This window comes from Hyla sarda, chromosome 13 (assembly GCF_029499605.1).
Source record: "Hyla sarda isolate aHylSar1 chromosome 13, aHylSar1.hap1, whole genome shotgun sequence".
NCBI classification, from domain to species: Eukaryota; Metazoa; Chordata; class Amphibia; order Anura; family Hylidae; genus Hyla; species Hyla sarda.
In genome coordinates, this window is record NC_079201.1 from 35,197,389 (window position 1) to 35,218,551 (window position 21,163).

The 21,163-nt window shown below is 42.1% G+C and overlaps 1 protein-coding gene across 2 annotated transcripts in view; it reads left to right on the top strand.

The window, feature by feature from the left end:
* The window catches only part of LOC130297507 (proton channel OTOP2-like), a 99,103-nt gene that overhangs the window by 28,893 nt on the left and 49,047 nt on the right, over positions 1 to 21,163 (top strand). For both annotated transcript variants that reach the window (XM_056550050.1, XM_056550051.1), the window contains one exon: positions 2,657 to 2,715. In XM_056550050.1, the coding sequence (XP_056406025.1) occupies positions 2,657 to 2,715 (59 nt within the window). The remainder of the gene's footprint in view (positions 1 to 2,656; positions 2,716 to 21,163) is intronic.

The following is a 21,163-nucleotide window of genomic DNA, read 5'->3' on the forward strand; positions in this document are numbered from 1 at the left end:
GGGTGTAGTACCCCTTTAACTCCTTAAGGACGCAGCCCTTTTTCACCTTAAGGACTGAGCCCTTTTTCGCAATTCTGACCACCGTCACTTTACGAATTAATAAAGCGAAAACGCTTTTACCGAATATTCTGATTCTGTTTTTTCGTGAAATATTCTACTTTATTTTGGTGGTAAATTTTTGGCATTAATTGCATCCTTTTTTGGTGGAAAATCCCCAAATTTCATGAAAATGTTAAAAATTTTGCATTTTTCTAACTTTGAAGCTCTCTACTTGTAAGGAAAATGGATATTCACAATAAATTTTATTTTTCTTCACAAACACAATATGTCCACTTTATGTTGGCATCATAAAATGGACATATTTTTGCTTTTTGAAAAAATTAGAGGGCTTCAAAGTAGAGCAGCAATTTTCAAAAAATTCATGAAAATTGCTAAATCTGAAGGGACAGATGTTACAGAACTACAACTCCCAGCATGCCTGGGCAGTCGAGGCATGCTGAGAGTTGTAGTTTGGCAACATCTGGAGGGATACCATTTGGGCACCACTGTAACAGTGGTCTCCAAACTGTGACCCTGCAGATGTTGCAAAAATACCACTCCCAGCATGCCCAGACAGCCTTTGGCTGTATGGGCATGCTGGGAGTTGCAGTTTGGCCTTCCTAGTGGTTGCCTCAGTAAAGATCGTTTTACTTTCACTTTCAATTGACCCCCCCACCGTCGATTCCCTACCTGAGCAAGGATCCAGCAGGCTCCAGCAAAGATCCCAGGTCCCCAGGCATCTTCTCCTGCAGGTATGGCCTCCATCTTCTTCCCAGATCCCCTCGACATTTAGGGGTGGGCAGAACGGGGGTTGCCATGGCAACCCCCTGTCCTGCGCTGCCATTGGTCAGACCTCCGTTCTGACTAATGGCAGGGGATAGGAGGAGATCGCAGCTCTGCGACCTCACTCCTATCCCTTAGGCTGATTGGGGCTGTTGCTGACAACTCCAATCAGCCCTGTTTTCCGGGTGATCGGGTCACCAGAGACCCGATCAGCCCGGAATTGGAGAAAATCGCATGTCTGAATTGACATGCGATTTTCTCCGATTGCCGACATGGGGGGGTCTCAGGATCCCCCTGGGCGATGTGCCGGGGTGCCTGCTGAATGATTTGAGCAGGCATCCGGCTCCGGTCACCAATCGGCTAGCGGTGGGGACCGGATTTCCCACGGGCGTATGGATACGACCTCGGTCCTTAAGGACTCGGAATGCAGGGCGTATTCATACGCCCTGTGTCCTTAAGAGGTTAAAGGGGTGGTGCCACCATTAACATTTAGACTGTTCTGAGTGTTAGTTTTTTTATCATGCGGCCGAGCCCTCTTGGGTCAAAGCGGCCGAGACCCCCTCCCCTGCTTAAAAGCGGCCGAGACTTCTTGGGTCGCAGTGGCCGAGAACCCCTCCCCTTCTTAAAAGCAACCGAGACCTCTTGGGTCACAGCAACCGAGACCCCCTCCCATTCTTAAAAGCGGCCGAGACCTCTTCGATCACAGCCGCTCAGACCTCTAGGTTTGCAGCGGCCAAGACTTCCTCCCCTTCTTAAAAGCGGCCGAGACCTCTTGGGTCGCAGCGGCTGAGACCCCCTCCCCTTCTTAAAAGTGGGCGAGACCTCTTGGGTCACATCGGCCGAGACCCCCTCCCCTACTTAAAAGTGGTCGAGACCTCTTGGGTCGCAGCGGCCAAGACCCCCTCCCATTCTTTAAAGCGGCCGAGACCTCTTGGGTCGCAGCGACCGAGAACCCCTCCCCTTCTTAAAAGCATCCGAGACCTCTTGGGTCGCAGCAACCGAGACCCCCTCCCATTCTTAAAAGCAGCCGAGACCTCTTGGGTCACAGCCGCTCAGACCTCTCGGTTTGCAGCGGCCAAGACTTCCTCCCCTTCTTAAAAGCGGCCGAGACCTCTTGGGTCGCAGCGGCCGAGACCCCCTCCCCTTCTTAAAAGTGGGCGAGACCTCTTGGGTCGCAGCGGCCGAGACCCCCTCTCCTACTTAAAAGTGGCCGAGACCTCTTGGGTCGCAGCGGCCGAGACCCCCTCCCCTTCTTAAAAGCAGCCGAGACCTCTTGGGTCGCAGCGGCCGAGACCCCCTCCACCTAATGGGGAGATCCACCACAATCTCAAGAACAGAATTCCCAAAGCTCCCATCTAAATGGAGCAGCAATGGAGTATGCCTTTTGGATGTTAAATAAGAGTAAATGACAGTGCAGCTCCCTAAAATTGTCTTCTATTAATGCAGCACTCCAAAGTAAATAAATAAACGTTTTCCAGACTGCTCCCTGCTGCTCCCTGCGGCCACCTCTGTCAATGCCAGAGGTTTGCTATGGGAATTTGCTTATTGTCTGGACAGTTTCTGACATGGACAGAGGTAGCAGCAGAGAGCACTGTGGTCAGACTGGAAAGAACTACACAACTTCCTCTGGGGCATACAGCAGCTGATAAGTACTGAGGGATTAAGATTTTTTTTTAAATAGAAGTTATTTGCTAATTTGTAAAACTTTCTGGCACCCGTTGATTTGAATTTTTTTCTCTGGAGTACCCCTTTAATGGTTATATTGTGTTTCATTTCAATTGGCTTGACTTTTACTTTAATATTTATTAAACATTTCTATTTATTTGTCTTTTAGACTGGTTTTCTGTGGATTTCCTGCAAACATTGTGTCCAGATATATGTCAATATTACCAGGTAAACTCTAAAAATTAGCAATAACTTAATTAAACAAAATGTATTATAACTATGGGTGCTTTATCTTATCTGAATTGTGTAGTAGTAAGAAAGCATTGAAATAATTTATTTGTATATAAACCCAAAGTTTTGAGAGGATATCAGAACATGGGCTGAGCACAGTATATGTTGCTTACGAGTAAGCTCAGCACTATTTGATGCCTAGCAGCAACTACAAAATCAAATACAATTTATGGAGAGTACTCAAAGGGGGCATACAACCTGTGACTTAAAGGGGTTGTGCGCTGCCCTGCAGTTCGGAGCTCCGCTCACAGCATCTGGAAGTTCATTACTCCGAATGCTGTGTGTGGGCTTCCGTGTTCGCATCCGCCGGGCGTGACGTCACGCCCGGCCCCTTCATGACGTCTCGCCCGCCCCCTTGTGACGTCTCACCCGCCCCCTCAACGAAAGTCTAACGCCCCCTCAGCGGTCACGCCCCCTTCCCATAGACTTTGGTAGAGGGGGCAGGTGTGACGTCACAAAGGGGCCAGGCGTGACATCACACCCGGCGGCTGCGAACACGGAAGCCCGCACACAGCATTCGGAGTAATGAATTTCCAGATGCTGTGAGCGGAGCTCCGAACTGCAGGGCAGCGCACAACCCCTTTAAAACCTGTACCTAAAATTGTGTCAGTCCCATTCATAATGAATAAACAGTTCTTATCCACAGAAGCATAAACTACATACGACCTATGAAGGTTTCCTGTATTTGGTATAAATACAAATGATAGAATCTATCAGCTCTGTTTCTTAAAGGGGTACTCTGGTGGAAAACTTTTTTTTTTTATTATTTTTTTAAATCAACTGGTGCCAGAAAGTTAAACTGATTTGTAAATTATTTCTATTAAAATCTTAATCCTTTTAGTACTTTTTAACAGCTGTTTGCTACAGAGGAAAATCTTAATTTTTTTAATTTCTTTTTTGTGTTGTCCACAGTGCTCTCTACTGACACCTGATGCCTGTATCAGGAACTGTCCAGAGCAGCAGAGGTTTGATATGGGGATTTACTCCTGCTCTGGACAGTTCCTGATACGGGCATCAGATGTCAGTAGAGAGCACTGTGGACAACACAAAAAAGAAATTAAAAAAATAAAGATTTTCCTCTGTAGCAAACAGCTGTTAAAAAGTACTGAAAGGATTAAGATTTTTTAATAGAAGTAATTTACAAATCTGTTTAAAGGGGTACTCCACCCCTAGACATCTTATCCCCTATCCAAAGGATAGGGAATAAGATGTCAGATCGCCGGGGTCATTGCTGCAACACCCAGCTATCATTACTGCGCAGAGCGAGATCGCTCTGCACGTAATGACGGGCAATACAGGGGCCGGAGCATCGTTACGTCACGGCTCCACCCCTCGTGATGTCACGGCCCACCCCGTCAATACAAGTCTATGGGAGGGGGCGTGGCGGTCGTCACGCCCCCAGCCATAGACTTGCATTAAGGGGACGGGCCGTGATGTCATGAGGGGCGGAGCCATGATGTCACGCTGCTCCGGCCCCTGTATCGCCCGTCATTACGCACAGAGCGAACTCGCTCTGTGCAGTAATGATGGCGGGGTGCCGCAGCAGCGATCCCCGGGGTCCCCAGAAGCGGACCACGGCGATCTAACATCTTATCCCCTATCCTTTGGATAGGGGATAAGATGCCAGGGGCGGAGTACCCCTTTAACTTTCTGTTTAAGTTTTTGACCGGAGTACCCCTTTAATCTTCTGTTTTCTTAGACTACAAGATAAAAACAAAATGGAGAGAAAAGATAATAGGCACAAAATGTACCTAGAATTAGTTGAATTTAAGTGCATTAAAACTGACTCATTTAATACGTCTAATCCTTTCTGATCTATGGTAAATACAAAAGGCACTGCCATGAAATCCCTGTGTATCTGACATGTGACTGGAGAAGTAAGAAAGGATTTAGTTATGAAACATCACTGTTAATATTTTATTCATACATAGTTTCTGGGTGCAGCCATAATACCATGCTTTATACCTATCATGAAACACATACCTTAAATACATCTGTAACTGCATCAACTACATAGAATTTAGAAAGCATCTCTAGAAATGTAAAATGGCTAACAATATCTATAAAAACATCTATGTAAACAATGTCGGGGAAGGGTCTGTGTAATTATGCTTAATGGGAATCTATGGAAAAAATCTGTTAAAAGGGGTACTCCGGCCCTAGGACATCTTATCCCCTCAGCCTCCGAGTCTGCCGGGTCACGACTACGAGGCTGGAGTATCATGACATGATGACTCCGCCCCCCCCTCGTGTGACGTCACACCCCGCCCCCACAATGCAAGTCTATGGGAAGGGGTGTGACGTCACACTGGGGCGGAGTCGTGCAGTCACGATACTTCCGCCCCGTAGTTGTGACCCGGCAGACTCAGAGACTGCAGCGCCGCAGCACGCATGCGAGATTGCGGGGGTCCCCAGCGGCGGGACCCCCCGCGATCAGACATCTTATCCCCTATCCTTTGAACAGGGAATTAGATGTCTTAGGGCCGGAGTACCCCTTTAAGCTAAAAACACCACCTCCTCACAAATTTAGGTCACAGCAGGAACAGTTGAGGGCTTCAAAACATGGTTAGATACACTCTAAGAACAAAATAATATTAATTCATATGCAGAAATATAGAACCACATCCCCTCCCCTTCATTAACCCGTACCCCTTCCCTTAACCTCCTTGGTTAAACTTCAAGGACATGTTTTTTATTTTTCAACTGTACTAACTATAAGGCAGGGTTCACACTACTGAATTTCCAAGTGGAATTCTGGTTTAAAATTCCACTCGGAAATTTGCGGTTTCCACTGCACAGTGCACACTGCCCAGAAAATCTGCTGAAAAATTCGTTCTGGCGGATTTCTGCTCTGCAGACATTGCCGTATATGGGGACAGCAATGTCCATAGGGTCCTAGCACCAACTGATTTCCGGATGGAATTTGTCCGACCTGAAATTCCAAAGTGTGAACCTGGCCTTATTGTCACCCACACTAAACTACTGACACAGACTTATATTTTGGGTGATGCTGATTCCAATGGACTTTACCCTTTTTAATCTGTGCCTTGGTTCTTCTGATGTTTACAAAAAGGTAAATAAACAAATAATGTGGCTTGGTGCATACAGGGCATTCAGTAGCCCCGAGTGCACTGCGACATTATGTCTGCATCTCCTAGGTACATACCTTCTTCATGCATATTTATGTTTCCCTCCTCTGAAATCTATGCAATGTAAAGATGGAAGTGTTTTTTCTCATTTTCCATTTTACTGACTATGTAATATAATAATCTTAAAATTTTACGGTTTTCATTCTGAACACTACACTTATAAATAAGCTGACACATTCTGTTTGGTAAAGAAAACTTTTCAGCAGTGTCATAAAGATAACAGCGGATCACACAATTCCCAAAAAGTGATTTTCACAGCTCAGCCTCCCTCCTCATGAAATGACCTCTGCACGGGTCACAGGGCATGTCCAGAAAACTCAATCATACATGTGAATGGAGTGTGCTCCGGTCTATTGTGTTTATGTCCACGGGGCTTGCTGTAAAACATATCTCTAAATATTGTTAAAATCAGCTTGGGAAAAACAATGTACAAAAAAATGAAAGTGTCCATGTCACTTAAAAATGTTTTTCCCGTGTCATAGGGACATGTCAAAAGTTTTAATTGGTGGGGGTCTGGGTGTTCAATAGAGTGAGTGGAGAGAAGCCCAATGTTAAGTGCCGCTCCTCCCTGCTCTGTGTGTGGGATAGGAGTCGGTCCCATAGACTTACTATGGAAGTACGTCTTGGTCACATGCACAGAACTGTATATAATACATATAATTCTCCTGGCTCATTCTGGTTCAACACCCAAACCAACACCAAACAACATGTCTCCTCACCATATAGCCTATACTGCTCTCAAAAAAAGATCTAGAAAAGGGTTTCCATAGGCTTAAGATGATTTTTTTTTAACCCTTGTTGGCGTGCAGCATAGGCATATAACATCTGTGGTAGCTACATACAGAGTCTGCACAAATAGGCACGAAGGGAATAGCATCCACTTGTTTTTATGAATTTAATTCTATGCAAAACCTATGTAACCACACTGCTCCATTCAGCACTGCTGTACAGACCTCCATATACTGCTGACCTCCATATACTGCTGATACTGAAGTCCAAAATAAGCATTTCATTAGCTGGATATCAGCTTCTGGGCCTGACTGATGGCAACCCATTGTTGCTGAATCAGTGCTATTTCGGGTGATAAATTCACTTTAAAATAAAATGGATAAAGATAGCAGTAATTTCTACACCTAATTAAGCTTAGTCATAATATCACATTGACATATGTAATACATAACACTAACAATTCCAGTTATATGCCTTGAGTCACACATAGTTATGTGGGAAATAAACATAGGGTACAACTAAGGTCTGGATGTCTGAATCCCACATTGTAATAACTAAATACCTTATTGTTTACTTTGGAAGTCATGAAGACATGTTCCCATCAGTGAAGTCTGCACTTGTTGTCCAACAGGTTACTGTTGCCAGTGTGTCTGTCTGGCAATAATATCGCTTCGTAAATACACTATTGGCTGAAATCCAACAACATGTGTTACATGCCAAATGTATTCCAGTTTTGGAACCTTTTGCAAGAGAGACAGATTGGTCAGATAGACATTCTCCTACTTGTCACAGATGATCGGAAGCAGACATATTGGCCCAGATTTATCAAACTATGGGGGACATTTATCAAAGCATTTAGTATTTTCATTAATTTTTTTGCTTAAAATTGACGCAATAAGTCGAATGTGCGACTACTCTATTTTTTGTGTGACTTTTTGATTGTGCAGTGTCCTAGGCAAAAATAAAAGAAACTTGCTTACCAAAGTGCGAAAGTCGCAAAAAAGTCCCATTTCGTGAAAAAAACGACCAAATTTACTCTAGCTCAAACATGGAGCAGAAAAAGCCCCTACCAAAGAAAAAAATTGCTTACGTGAAAGAAATGTATCAATAAATAAATTGATAAATATTGATAAATAAATCGCACGTAAGCAAAAAAAATAGCTTAGCTAAAAAAAGGAATACAAAAGCAAACATTGATAAATGTCCCCCTATCTGAGTAAAAGTGGAGTGATTTTCCCACAGCAACCAATCACAGCTCAGCTGAGCTGTGATTGGTTGCTGTGGAAAAATCTCCCAATTTTTTCTCACCCATAGTTTGATACATCTGGGCCATTATCTTCTCTGTACTGAGCACAGGAAGGGAGGTGCAGCATGCGAGGACCCTGTGCAGCACCTAAAACATTTCCCCAGGGAACTGGTATGGTCTTCCTGTCACAGAAGACTATGCTGGGAGGAGATGTCACAGTTATCAGGTAAAAGTGGCCGATGGCTGTTTGCTTTCTGTCTGTGTCATCAATAGGCTAATAAGCATTTTTTCGGGAGGCTTTGTAAATGCCTATGGCCACACTATTTCCCATATTCCCTCAGGAAATCAATGCACTTGCGACATCTATCCTGCAGCTTCTCAAGTCCCTGCAAATAAAATTCTCCCGAATGCTGGTGTAACCGCTCATTTGGGGCATTAGTTTCCTCTGAAACACCACCAAATCATTGCCCTTTTCGGAGCTAGGTCAGACAAATACGGCAGATAGGGTATCACTTGAAAGCCTAAGGAAGTCAGTTTTGCCATTGTTTCACCTGCAATGTGTGACGAGGAGTTGTCATGCAACAGGATGACATTTGGAGATCTTTCCTCAATGTTTTTCCATGATGTTTTACCTCAACTTTAATAAAGCCCAGTAATATGTTACATTGATGGTTAAACTGTTTTGGAGGTAGCCCACCAGCAGAAATCCCTTCTTCTCCCAAAAAACTATTGGCATTTGCGTCTAAGCTGACCTTTGCAACAGTAACTTCTTTGGCCTGGGGGAACCCCTGGGCCTCCATTCCTTAGAATGCTCCTGTGCCTCAGAATCATAACAATGGATCCATGACTCGTCACCAGTTACCTGTTTGTTCAGAAAATCTGACTCATTTTTTGCAAAATGTTCAAAAACAATCACCAATATCTCCACACGTCTCCTCTTTTGTTCTGTTTTCAAAAGTTTTTGGATCCACTGTGCTGCAAGCTTTTTCATTTTAAAGTTGTGGATAATGGCACCAACTCACATGATATTTTCCCAGATATGTAGCAATATTTTTGGCTCATATTCGGTAGTCTTGCATGATCATGTCATGGATGACATTCGCACTTGTAGGCACAGAGACAGAAGTAGGTTTTCTCACTTTAAACACCGTAATGGGCAGTTGTAAATTTGACAACCTAATGTTCAAATGTTGCATATGAAGTTTGTGATATGTCATCATGGATTTGCTTTGGCCCAATGCTCTTCCACATTGAACTTTTCTGGTGGTGCTGCACTTTGGACCAGAAAAAGATAAGTTAAAATCATTGGAAGTTGATATTTGCACCACTGGATATAGACAAATTTGCCAGTAATTGTCCTGCAATTTACAGCTTCCTAGCTCAATACTTACCAGCACCCCTATAATTAACCTTGGAGCTGTATGTTGAGATTTGGGGATTGTGGTTTACGTTGGTTACCTAGCTTTATTATTCACACTAATAATATGTGTATAAAAAAATGAAAGTGTTGCAAGAAAGCAATTTAAGCAGTCATACTGCTAATAAATATTTTACCCTAAATGGAATCTGTCAGCTCTATATAATGCTCAGAGTTGCAGACATTGGCAGATACCTAATAAATAGATAAATCAATTGATGTATCAGTCTCTCCCAACACTCTGGAAGGATTTTAGACCACTCTAGTAGCTACAGTTCATTGAGCTCTATGAACACTGGTTAATGCTCACCTCTCTTCTGGCCCTGCCACAGCATTTCAATGGGTCTATTCTGTTGTAGATTTGCTAGTGTGCATGGGATCATTGCTCTGTTGCATGACCCTGCTTTAGCTGTTAGATAAATGGCCTCACATTTCAACTTTGCAAACAAAACGAAGTGCTTTAAAATTAAGTTTTATTTGGTCCGTTAAAAACCACCAAACAATGAGTGAACGTGATCCCAAAACCAACAGTAAAACATACTCCAAGTTCCATAGAAAAATCACTGCGGTGTTAATATTCACACCACAATGAATCACTGTCCATGGCAGCCACACACAAAATGCTTATGATGTCTCAAGGGAAAAACACTCCTCCTGCTGCCTTAAGGTATACAACAATAGATGTTTTGTACACAATATTCAATTCTCTCAACGGGTTTCTGCTGGTAATAGTTCCAGCATCATCAGGAGAGAATACACAAATCATAACCATTATAGTTAAATCAGATAGGCTCACTTATGAGACACACTTTATCTGTGAACTCAATAATGTATAGCACTTGAGTAACCAATGAGGCTCTGTAAACATAACACTGTGTAAAAAGGAAGCTATTGCACTTAGTCCATAGTAAACAATAATTTCCAAATATTGCACATCTAGCTATTGCACTTTACTGCACAGATTATTGCACAAGTCCACAGTATTGCACAGTATAACTCGCCGTTCAAGTATTGCATCAGTTATCCAGTACTCACAGTACTGCACTGTGAGCCATTCAGTTTTCACAATTACCCTCTGCTTCGGTGCTCAGTGGAGCTGTAGGAGCATTTACAATGGCCCTCATTTACTAAGTGTGTTGTGTAAGTTTCATTGTTGGTTTTAATTTCCTACAATTTATTTTCCATGGTATTTACTATGGTTTCCCTACATTTTTCCACTTTCCCTACATTTTCCTTTTTTTACACATGCTCTGATCTGTAGGGTTTTCCTCAGCTGAAATCCACCACATTTTCTGTAAAAACCTTATTGAATATGTTGGGTGAAAATGTCGGGGCCATGCCCCTTTTTCGAGTTTTCTAAGCAAATTAGAATGTTAGTCAGGGTTTTTTCAATTCTGGTGCAAATTCTGGCGCACATTCTGTTGCAGACAGAATTTCTGGTGCAATGCGCCAGAATCTGGTGCAAGGTCCGACAAAACATGTCGGGTTTGCAATAGTAAATGAGGGCCAATGTGAAGGCTTACTAATCCAGTCCCAGCTGTGGCAGAGACCAGACTGATTCAGCGCACGCTTATCAGTGCTGTACCGGGCGGTAAATGATGTCATAATCTGCCGACAGGAGATCGTAGCGCCCACCGGAACAGGTCACCACTGCATCTCCTAGTGACGCACCACGCTCATTGCCGATACTGACACATCCTTTTCCGCTCACAGGGATGTGTGACAGCGATCATGTGCCTGCAGCGCTGCCTCGAACAGTACGTAATGAGAGCACAGTGTGACATTTATCAATTAAACTAGTTATTTAGACTGCTTAATTGTCATCAGCACAGAATATCCTTGGTATAGGCAGTACATAAGTAGGAAAGAGCGAATTTCAAGGCCAGCTTAATGCATCTTTAAAGCACCATAGGTAAAAAATGGCAAGTGACGAGCTATATACAAAAAATTACATAAAATGTATAACAAAAAGAGGGGGGGGGAGGGGATGAGACAAGCATATAGCATATTAAGAGTGCATTATGTATACAAGTATAGTTAAAATAATTATATATACAGTAAATACCCAGGTGAAGTAATACCTTTAATCATGGGGACTGGTAATTTCCCTAGCCTACGTGTCTAGATGAACAAATAGTGACAGGGAGAAGACTGCGGGATGGACCGAAAAGCTAAAAGTCCCTACTAGCTCCTACAATAGGGCCCAAAACATAGGTTGGGTGGTCGTTCTTAAAAGGTTCAACTCTGGAACCTAAACCCTACAATCCCTAAAAAAGCCTACGCTAGGACCGATATTACCTCCTATCGGCCTCCTAGGGCCACCCTAACTGCCTAACTCACATTAAACTTTATAATACTTTGGTATACAGATGAGTTAATGGTCAATTCAATGACTGCAAGGTCCCATGGCAGCACACCAAGTCTAAAACACCCCTCCACTACAATGATTGACAATTGGTGTTTGTGCTGATATGCTGCTTTATGCCAAATACGATGCTGTGCTGTCCAAAGGGCATAAGGGGGCATTCATCGTTGTAGATTTAACCTTTTTCTACACCTTTTTTTGTGTGCTGGTAATGTTTAGGAGCACCAAATTTATTAAATGGCTGCAGGGCATTTGATAAATTTTGTGCAGGTATACATTTTCTGAAATTTTACTCACATACACCAAAAAGCTAAGCTAAGTGCAAGGCTGGTGAAGTTTTTCAATGGTTTTGCACCTTTTCTTGCACCTTTTCACAAAAAGTCTCAGTTCATAAATTCGTTACCACTGCCTAAGATTAACCTTAAAGCGTACCTGTCATATCCCCCCCACCCCCCCAAAAAAAACTGTTATATGTTGCTCAGTACCTCATCCTGATAATTTAAATCAAATTTTTATGTGTCTACAACCTATATTTTTCTCAGAATTACCTTTATTTACTTGCCATCATTTGCTCAGTGAGGTTTCTGTCCATGCAGAGGCATGGGGCGTGTCCGTCTCTTCTCCTCACTGTGATGATTCCTCCTCCTCCCTCACTCTGCTCTGACTCCCAGAGGGCCGGGAGCAAGCACAACAGCTCTGGACCTGCCTGCAGTCCTGTCAATCATTCATGGTGTCCATGACTTGTCGAGGACCACTGGACACTGCAGGACCAGGAGACAGAGGGAAAGGACCCCTAGTGGACACTTTTTTAATGGCTTTTTTCTGATGTAAGCAATTGCAAAACATATTGTTTTTACATGCTTTATAACATATCAAAGGTTATTGTATCTGACAGTGCTCATTTAACAGCTGGTCTGAACACACTTAAAAAAAAAAAAAAGTGTAAACCAAAAAGGCACAAAAAATAGCCTGAGGTGCAGCGCTGTACCAAATGTGAGACAAATCTGCACACATAAACAGCTCTAAAGACAATAATAAATGCCCCCCATTGTTCTAAAAGTATCATGGTTTGTTCAGCTTTTGCTGACAACCCTTTCAGACAATCCATACTTGTTCAGCCTTTTGTAATTGCACTTGAATTGCTTATAAACTTGAATATTTAACATTGTAATTGGAGTAAATTTGCTGGGACATCCACTACGGGGAAGATTTTTAATTATCCTAAATGTTTTCCACTTGTAAATAATTTTCCTCACTGTAAAAAGATGGACTTTATATTGTTTGGATATTACCATATGGCTCTTTTCAGAATGAAGAGCAGAAACAACTGCTTCTCTATGATATGCCTTAGGCCCCTTTCACACTGCCGTTGCTCCCCCCATTGAGAACAGGCATTAAAGTCTCTCTCTTTTTTTCCTGACTTTAACAGCCGTTTTCATGACAGGGAGCAACGGGCAACAACGGGTCCCGGCAGCTCCCATTTACTATTATGGGGGCTGCCTGGCGCCGTTATGAATAGCGGGAGGAAAAGACGGCACAAGCAGTAATTTTTCTCCCGCTATTTTGCTCGGCATTCCTGACGGCCGTCTCACTGCCATGTACTAATGGCATTGTGAAAGAAGCCTTAATGGGGAAAGATGGTCACACTTTCAAGGGCATAATTAACAGAGCTTGGTTGCTACTTACCCTCTTAATTTCTATAGAAGCAGTAATAGTGTACTTCATTTTTCACACATATTTTTCATGCATTTTGGCCTAGTTTATGTGAAATAAATAATAACAAAGTGTAATTTGTCATGTGTTGTTGTTCATGTGAGGTTGTATTTATCTAAATTTTAGACCAATAACCACGTGTGATTGAGGGCAGATTTAGAATTCAGAATATTTACCAATGTGGGTTATGACCCTCTGGTTTTTGAGAGGGGGTAACACTTATAGGATTTAAAAGGGAGCATGTAACTAGTGTTGCTTGCGAATATTCGCAATTCGAATTTTATTAGCGAATATCGCATATTCGGGAATTCGCTAATATTCGCGAATATAGCACTATATATTCGCAATTACCAATATTTGTGTTTTTTTTTCCTTCACAGTACACATCACAGTGATCATCCCTCTCTGCTTCCAGCTTGTGTGGTGTAAAGAAGGCTCTAATACTTCTGTTGTGAGACTGGCGTGCGAATTTTCGCATATGCGAACATTTGCATCTGCTTATTTTCGCGCGTGAGAATTTTCTCATATGCGAATATTACGAACATGCGAATGTAGCGAATATATGACGAATATTCATCCATATATTCGCAAAATATCGCAAATTCGAATATGGCCTATGCCGCTCAACACTACATGTAACAAGGAAAATGATGTCCAAGCTATTGGCATCGTGCTAAAATATATAATCTATAACACACATTGTTAGCTAGCGTAATTACATCATAAAGGGCTACCTACACAAGGACACTTTGTCATTAGAGCCACTACCATGCAGCTACAGCTGCTACATGACCTTCAGAACATTTTAGGTGCTGTTTTACAGTATGCAGTTTGCAGTATTTGGTTTTTTGTGTTCATGGTTCATCTCTCTGCTACACTATTGCTGTATAGTGTGAATACAATCTGAAGCATAATTAAGCATCTCTTAACCTTTCATCACTATGATAAAACATTCATTGTTTTAAAGGTTTAGGCTGCCAAAGATCCATATCATTTATGGTTTGACATCTCTCTTTAATAGAATAAGGACTTGTTGTGAACCGCATAAAAATATTGCTGCACCCAACATTAATTAAAATGTCATGTATCCCATGTCCATGTAAATCTTTATTGGGATTATGTCAGTGCTTTTTTTAAACTGGGTGCCAAAATACATTAGTGTGTGAGCAGCAGTCCCAGGGGTATCGTGGGACCATGCCGTTCCACAGCAGCCACTGCTGGTTGCTGTTCTTAAAGGGGTACTCCGGTGAAAACCTTTTTTTCTTTTAAATCAACTGGTGGCAGAAAGTTAAACATATTTGTAAATTACTTCTATTAAAAAATCTTAATCCTTCCAGTACTTCTTAGCTGCTGAATGCTACAGAGGAAATTCCTTTCTTTTTGGAACACTGATGACATCACAAGCACAGTGCTCTCTGCTGACATCTCTGTCCATTTTAGCAACCATACATAGCAGATGTATACTAAGGGCAGCATGGTGGCTCAGTGGTTAGCACTGCTGCCTTGCAGTGCTTGGGACTTGGGTTCAAATCCCACTAAGGACAACAATAAATAAAGCGTTATTATTATTATTATAATAACATAGGCAGAGAGAACTGTGCTCGTGATGTCATCAGTGTTCCAAAAAGAAAGGAATTTCCTCTGTAGTATTCATTAGCTAATAAGTACGGGAAGGATTAAGATTTTTTAATAGAAGTAATTTACAAATATGTTTAACTTTCTGCCACCAGTTGATTTAAAAGAAAAAAGGTTTTCACCGGAGTACCCCTTTAAGTGGCCACGGCCTGTGCTGCTGATCTTGAACTGGCAGCTGGCTCTGCAGTCGCTTAAATCAGTGAGCTGCGGTGACAAAGTGGGGAAACAAGGAAAGGTTAAGTGTTACAGCATGATATCAAGGGGGTATTGTGTCTTATGATTTCTGTGATAGTGATGAGCAGCATAGGCCATATTCGAATTCGCGAAATTTTGCGAATATATGGACAAATATTCATCATATATTCGCAAAATTCACATATCCATTTTTTTGCGCATATGCAAAAATGTATGCGCATATGCAAAAATATATGTGCATATTCGCAAATATTGAGCCCTCCCTTCTTTAATGGCATAGAGAACTAATGGGCTAGTGCAGTGGTCTCCAACCTGCGGACCCCAGATGTCGCAAAACTACAACTCCCAGCATGCCCGGACAGCCGTTGGCTGTCCGTGCATGCTGGAGTTGTGGTTTTGCAACATCTGGTGGTTCGCAGGTTGGAGACCACTGCACTAGCCCATTAGTTCCCCTTTACCATTAAAGGGTACCTCTCATCAAATAAACTTTTGATATATTTTAGATTAATGAATGTTGAATAACTTTCCAATAGCATGTTAATGAAAAATATGCTACTTTCTATTGTATTTTTCCCGATCAGTCCCGTCAGCAAGCATTTCTGACTCATGCTGGAGTCCTAAACACTCAGAGCTGCCAGCCTGCTTTGTTCACAGCCAAACAGGCTGTGAACAAAGCAGGCTGGCAGCTCTGAGTGTTCTCCTTTGTGAACAAAGCAGACTGGCAGCTCGTAGTGTTTAGGACTCCAGCATGAGTCTGAAATTAGTGTTGCTCGCGAATATTTACAATGCGAATTTTATTCGCGAATATCGCATATTTGCGAATTCGCAAATATTGGTCAATATAGCACTATATATTCGCAAATTATGAATATTTTTTTTTTCCACAGTACACATCACAGTGATCACCCCTCTCTGCTTCCAGCTTGTGTGGTGTAAAGAAGGCTGTAATACTACTGTGTGAGACTGGCGTGCAAATTTTCGCATATGTGAAAATTTGCATATGCGTATTTTCGCATATGCGAATTTTCGCATATACGAAAATAAAACGTGAATATTACGAATATGCGAATTTAGCGAATATATGACGAATATTCGTCCATATATTTGCGAAATATCGCAAATTTGAATATGGCCTATGCCGCTCAACACTATCTGAAATGCTTGCTGCCAGGACTGGTAGGGAGACCCCTAGTGGTCATTTCTTCAAAGTGGAAAATTAAATAGAAAGAAGCATATTTTTTAATAACATGCAATTGTAAAGTTATTCTGCATACATTAATCTATAATATATTAAAAGTTTTTTTGATGAGAGGTACCCTTTAAAGAAGGGAGGGCTCAATATTCGCGAATATGCGCATATGCGAAGAGCAGAGATGGATGCAGTGATCATTGTGATGTGTAAAACATGAAAAGCAGAAGACTTGAAAAAAGCTGCACTCACCCACTGAGAAGTATTTGCCAAACGATGCTTTATTCCAAGTGTCCATACAGCAGACGGCAAGTCAATAGCTGGAGGTGCTGGGAGCGAGAGCCAAAGCTCTCAGGTGCGGGGGGCGTACCACTAGACATCACTGTGATGTGTACTGTGAACAAAGAAGAAAAAAAAAGTGAATATTTGTAATTGCGAATATATAGTGCTATATGCAAATGTGCGACATTTGTGATTAAAATTCGAATTTCGAATATTCGTGAGCAACATAATTCCGTGAATACAGTGAATAAAATAGGGAGACGAGGATATGACGGGATCGGGAAAACTTTTAGTGAAGTGTGAAGTGTGGTTAGCTGGACACTACTTCTTTTTTTTCTACTAGAATAAAGTGGCACAGGGGTGGTGGGAGTGGGGGGGGGGAGGGGGGATATAGTTGCACAAAGGGACATTAAGGAGGAGAATGCAGGGACACAGGGGGTGACCAAGGGAGGAACGAAGTGGCACAGGGAGTGATCAAGAGGGAGGAATTAAGTGGCTAAGCAGGGAGGGAGGGAATAAAGTTCTATAGGGGTGATCAAGGGGGAGAGATAGTGATACAGGGGGGGGTGAAGTGACACAGGGGGTAATCAAGGGGGGGGGATAAAATGTCATGGAGTCTTTAAGGAGAGGAATTAAGTGGCACAGAAGGTCATCAAGAGGAGGAATGAAGTGACTTGGGGAGGGATTAAGGAGGGGAACTGAAATGGCACAAGGGGTAGTTGAAGGGGGTGATAAAGTGGCACAGGGGGTGGAGGGAGTTTATGAAATGCCACATCAAGGAGGGGGGGATGAAATGGCATGTGGAGGAGGGGGTAGCAGTCCCATTTGTAATGCTCATACCGATATCACATTAGATGTCGTGGACACACCATGCAATACTTGCAATTGGCAGTACAGCGAGGAGTGTGCATGTCTAAAAAGGGTGTCACCAACACAAAATGTTTGGAAGGCTCTGTATTATAGATGTATGTTTACATCTATTATATTTAAAGAGGACATGTAGCCTCTCCTCACATGTGTGCTATTCTTACAAGAAATGTATGACTAAATAGCCTAAAGGATGCTAACAGTTGGTGGAATATGCCTGACACTGTCTGACATTATCTGGAATTGTTACTTCATGGGGAATACAAGCATCAGAACAAATCAGGACACAGGTCCTCAATATGTGAATCAGCGGGCTCCAAGCATGGGTATTCATGATATAATGTCAAAATTAGTAAAAATTAGTTATATGCATACTGTATCTTTCATGATAGTTTGCAAACTTACTTATGAGGCTCTGAAGTTTTTCTGCTGTTATCTGATATATACCTAGCCCTGGTTCCCACGATGAATGGAACAGCCCTCTCCCCTAAACACTTGAATGGTGGGCTCAGTCCTCCATACCATAGGGTGCTACCAACGTTCTAATGCAATTTATACGAACCAAACAAGAACAAGAGAAAACACCATAAGGCACATCTTTTGAACAGATAACAAGAAGCAACAATCTTTATTATTATGCAAAAGATACTTACACAAATGTACAAAAAAGCATTTAAACTAAATAAGGGAAGAAGGGTTAAACCCCCTTAAAGGGGTACTCATGTGGAAAACATTATTATTATTTTTTTTTTCAAATCAACTGGTTCCAGAAAGTTAAACAGATTTTGTAAATTACTTCTATTAAAAAATATGAATCCTTTCACTACTTATCAGATGCTGTATACTACAGAGGAAGTTGTATTTCTTTCTGGAGTTCTTTTCTGTCTGACCACAGTGCTCTCTGCTGACACCTCTGTCTGTATCAGGAACTGTCCAGAGTACAAGCAAATCCCCATAGCAAACCTATCCTGCTCTGGACAGTTCCACAAAGGTGTCAGCAGAGAGCACTGTGGTCAGACTGGAAAGAACTCCAAAAAGAAATACAACTTCCTGTGGAGCATACAGCAGCTGATAAGTACTGGAAGGATTAAGATTTTTAAATGGAAGTAATTTACAAATATGTTTAACTTTCTAGCAGCAGTTGATTTGAAAACAATTACCATAGTTTTCTACCGGAGTTACAATTGTTTAGTCTTGAGAAGAGACGTTTAAGGGGGGATATGATAAACGTATATAAGTATATAAATGGCCCATACAAAAAATATGGAGAAAAACTGTTCCAGGTTAAACCCCCCCAAAGGACGAGGGGGCACTCCCTCCATCTGGAGAAGAAAAGGTTTAGTCTAAAGGGGCGACACGCCTTCTTTACCGTGAGGACTGTGAATTTATGGAACGGTCTACCTCAGGAACTGGTCACAGCGGGAACAATTAACAGCTTTAAAACAGGGTTAGATACATTCCTGGAACAAAATAACATTAATGCTTATGCAGAATTATAAAACTACATCATTTCCCTTATTCCCTTACACCCTTCCCTTCAATTCCCTGGTTGGACTTGATGGACGTATGTCTTTTTTCAACCATACTAACTATGTAACTATGTAACTATGAATACCCCTTTAAATGTCAAATCTGCAGTCTTTGTGTATTTTTTTCCACAGAGCGTAGATAAGGTTTTTTTTAATCTCATCTCATCATGGAAATTTTATGCAGCAAATACCCTAATACATATAAGCCTACTCATAACAAGTAACATATATAGACAGATACACAGACATACATACATAAATGCATACACACTCAATACAATACACTTAGCTTGCTGCTAGGTCTTTCAGTAGAGATGAGCAAATCGAAGCTGACAAACCCAAATTCATTACAAATTTCGGGAAATATTCCATTCACAACGAATGCGAATATCGCCACGATTCTATTGCGCGAATCGCTGAATTAAACTCCATTTTACAGTGTTCCAGGCTCCAGGGAATCTAAAATGTCAGATCCAAATGTCAGTACATGGGGTAAGGGACGCTGGGAACGCGGGAAGGCAAGGCAGGAAGGGAAGTAGGCGGGATGACCCTGAATCACATGCAGGATGCAGCCTATCAGCAGCCAGTCACCCCTGTGATGTCACAGCCCTATATAATCGGCAGCCATATTGCGGCCAGCCACTTCATTTATTACACTGCAGAGAGATATGACGGACACCCTGTGTGTGTGTGTGTGTTACAGCAGAGAAAAGCGCAGCCCAGCAGTGTTTAACATCCTCCTAGACACATCAGCGTTCTCATGGACAGAGAGCATTGTTTATTTCATTGAAAAGGATTTTTACTGCAGGCATTAACCTCCCAGTCACTTTCTTCGGCATAGTATTACAGAGAGGGGCTGAGAGCTGTGTGTTGCCTCATACATTTGTACAAGCTGCATCAACTTCATATTTTTAAGTGTACTGTAGCGCATTTTTCTGCCCTCATTAATGCATACCGCATACGTACATCTATGTAGTGTACTATTTTGTACCTGTTACATAGTTAGTACGGTCGAAAAAAGACATACCTCAATCAAGTTCAACCGGGGAATTGAAGGGTAGGGGTGTGGTGGGATATTGGGGGAAGGGATGGGATTTAATATTTCTGCATAAGCATTAATGTTATTTTGTTCCAGGAATGTATCTAACCCTGTTTTAAATTTATTAATCGTTCCTGCTGTGACTAGTTCCTGAGGTAGACTGTTCCATAAATTCCCAGTTCTTATGGTAAAGAAGGCGTGTCGCCTCTTGAGACTAAACCCTTTCTTCTCCAAACGGAAGGAGTGCCCCCTTGTCCTTTGAGGGGGCTTAACCTCGAACAGTTTTTCTCCATATTTTTTGTATGGGCCATTAATATACTTATATACATTTATCATATCCCCCCTTAAACGTCTCTTCTCAAGACTAAACAATTGTAACTCCTTTAATCGCTCCTCATAGCTAAGATGTTCCATGCCCCATATTAGTTTAGTTGCGCATCTCTGCACCCTTTCCAGCAACACAGTGTTCCTTTTATGGACTGGTGACCAAAACTGAACAGCATATTCCAGGTGAGGCCGTACCAATGCTTTATAAAGGGGGAGTATTATGTCCCTGTCCCTCGAGTCCATGACTCTTTTGATACATGACAATATCCTGCTGGCCTTGGAAGCAGCAGCCTGACATTGCATGCTATTCTGTAGTCTGTGATCTACAAGTACACCCAGATCCTTCTCTACCAGTGACTCTGCCAGTTTAACACCCCCTAAGACATACGACGCATGCAGGTTATTAGTACCCAGATGCATAACTTTACATTTATCCACATTGAACCTCATTTGCCAAGTGGATGCCCAGACACTTGGTCTATCCAAGTCATCTTGTAACTTATACACATCCTCTATAGACTGTACCATGCTACAAAGCTTGGTGTCATCTGCAAAGATAGAAACAGAGCTGTTAATGCCATCCTCTATATTATTGATAAATAAATTAAACAACAGCGGGCCCAGTACTGAACCTTTGGGTACACCACTAATAATCGGGAACCAATCAGAGTACGAATCATTGACCACCACTCTCTGGGTACGA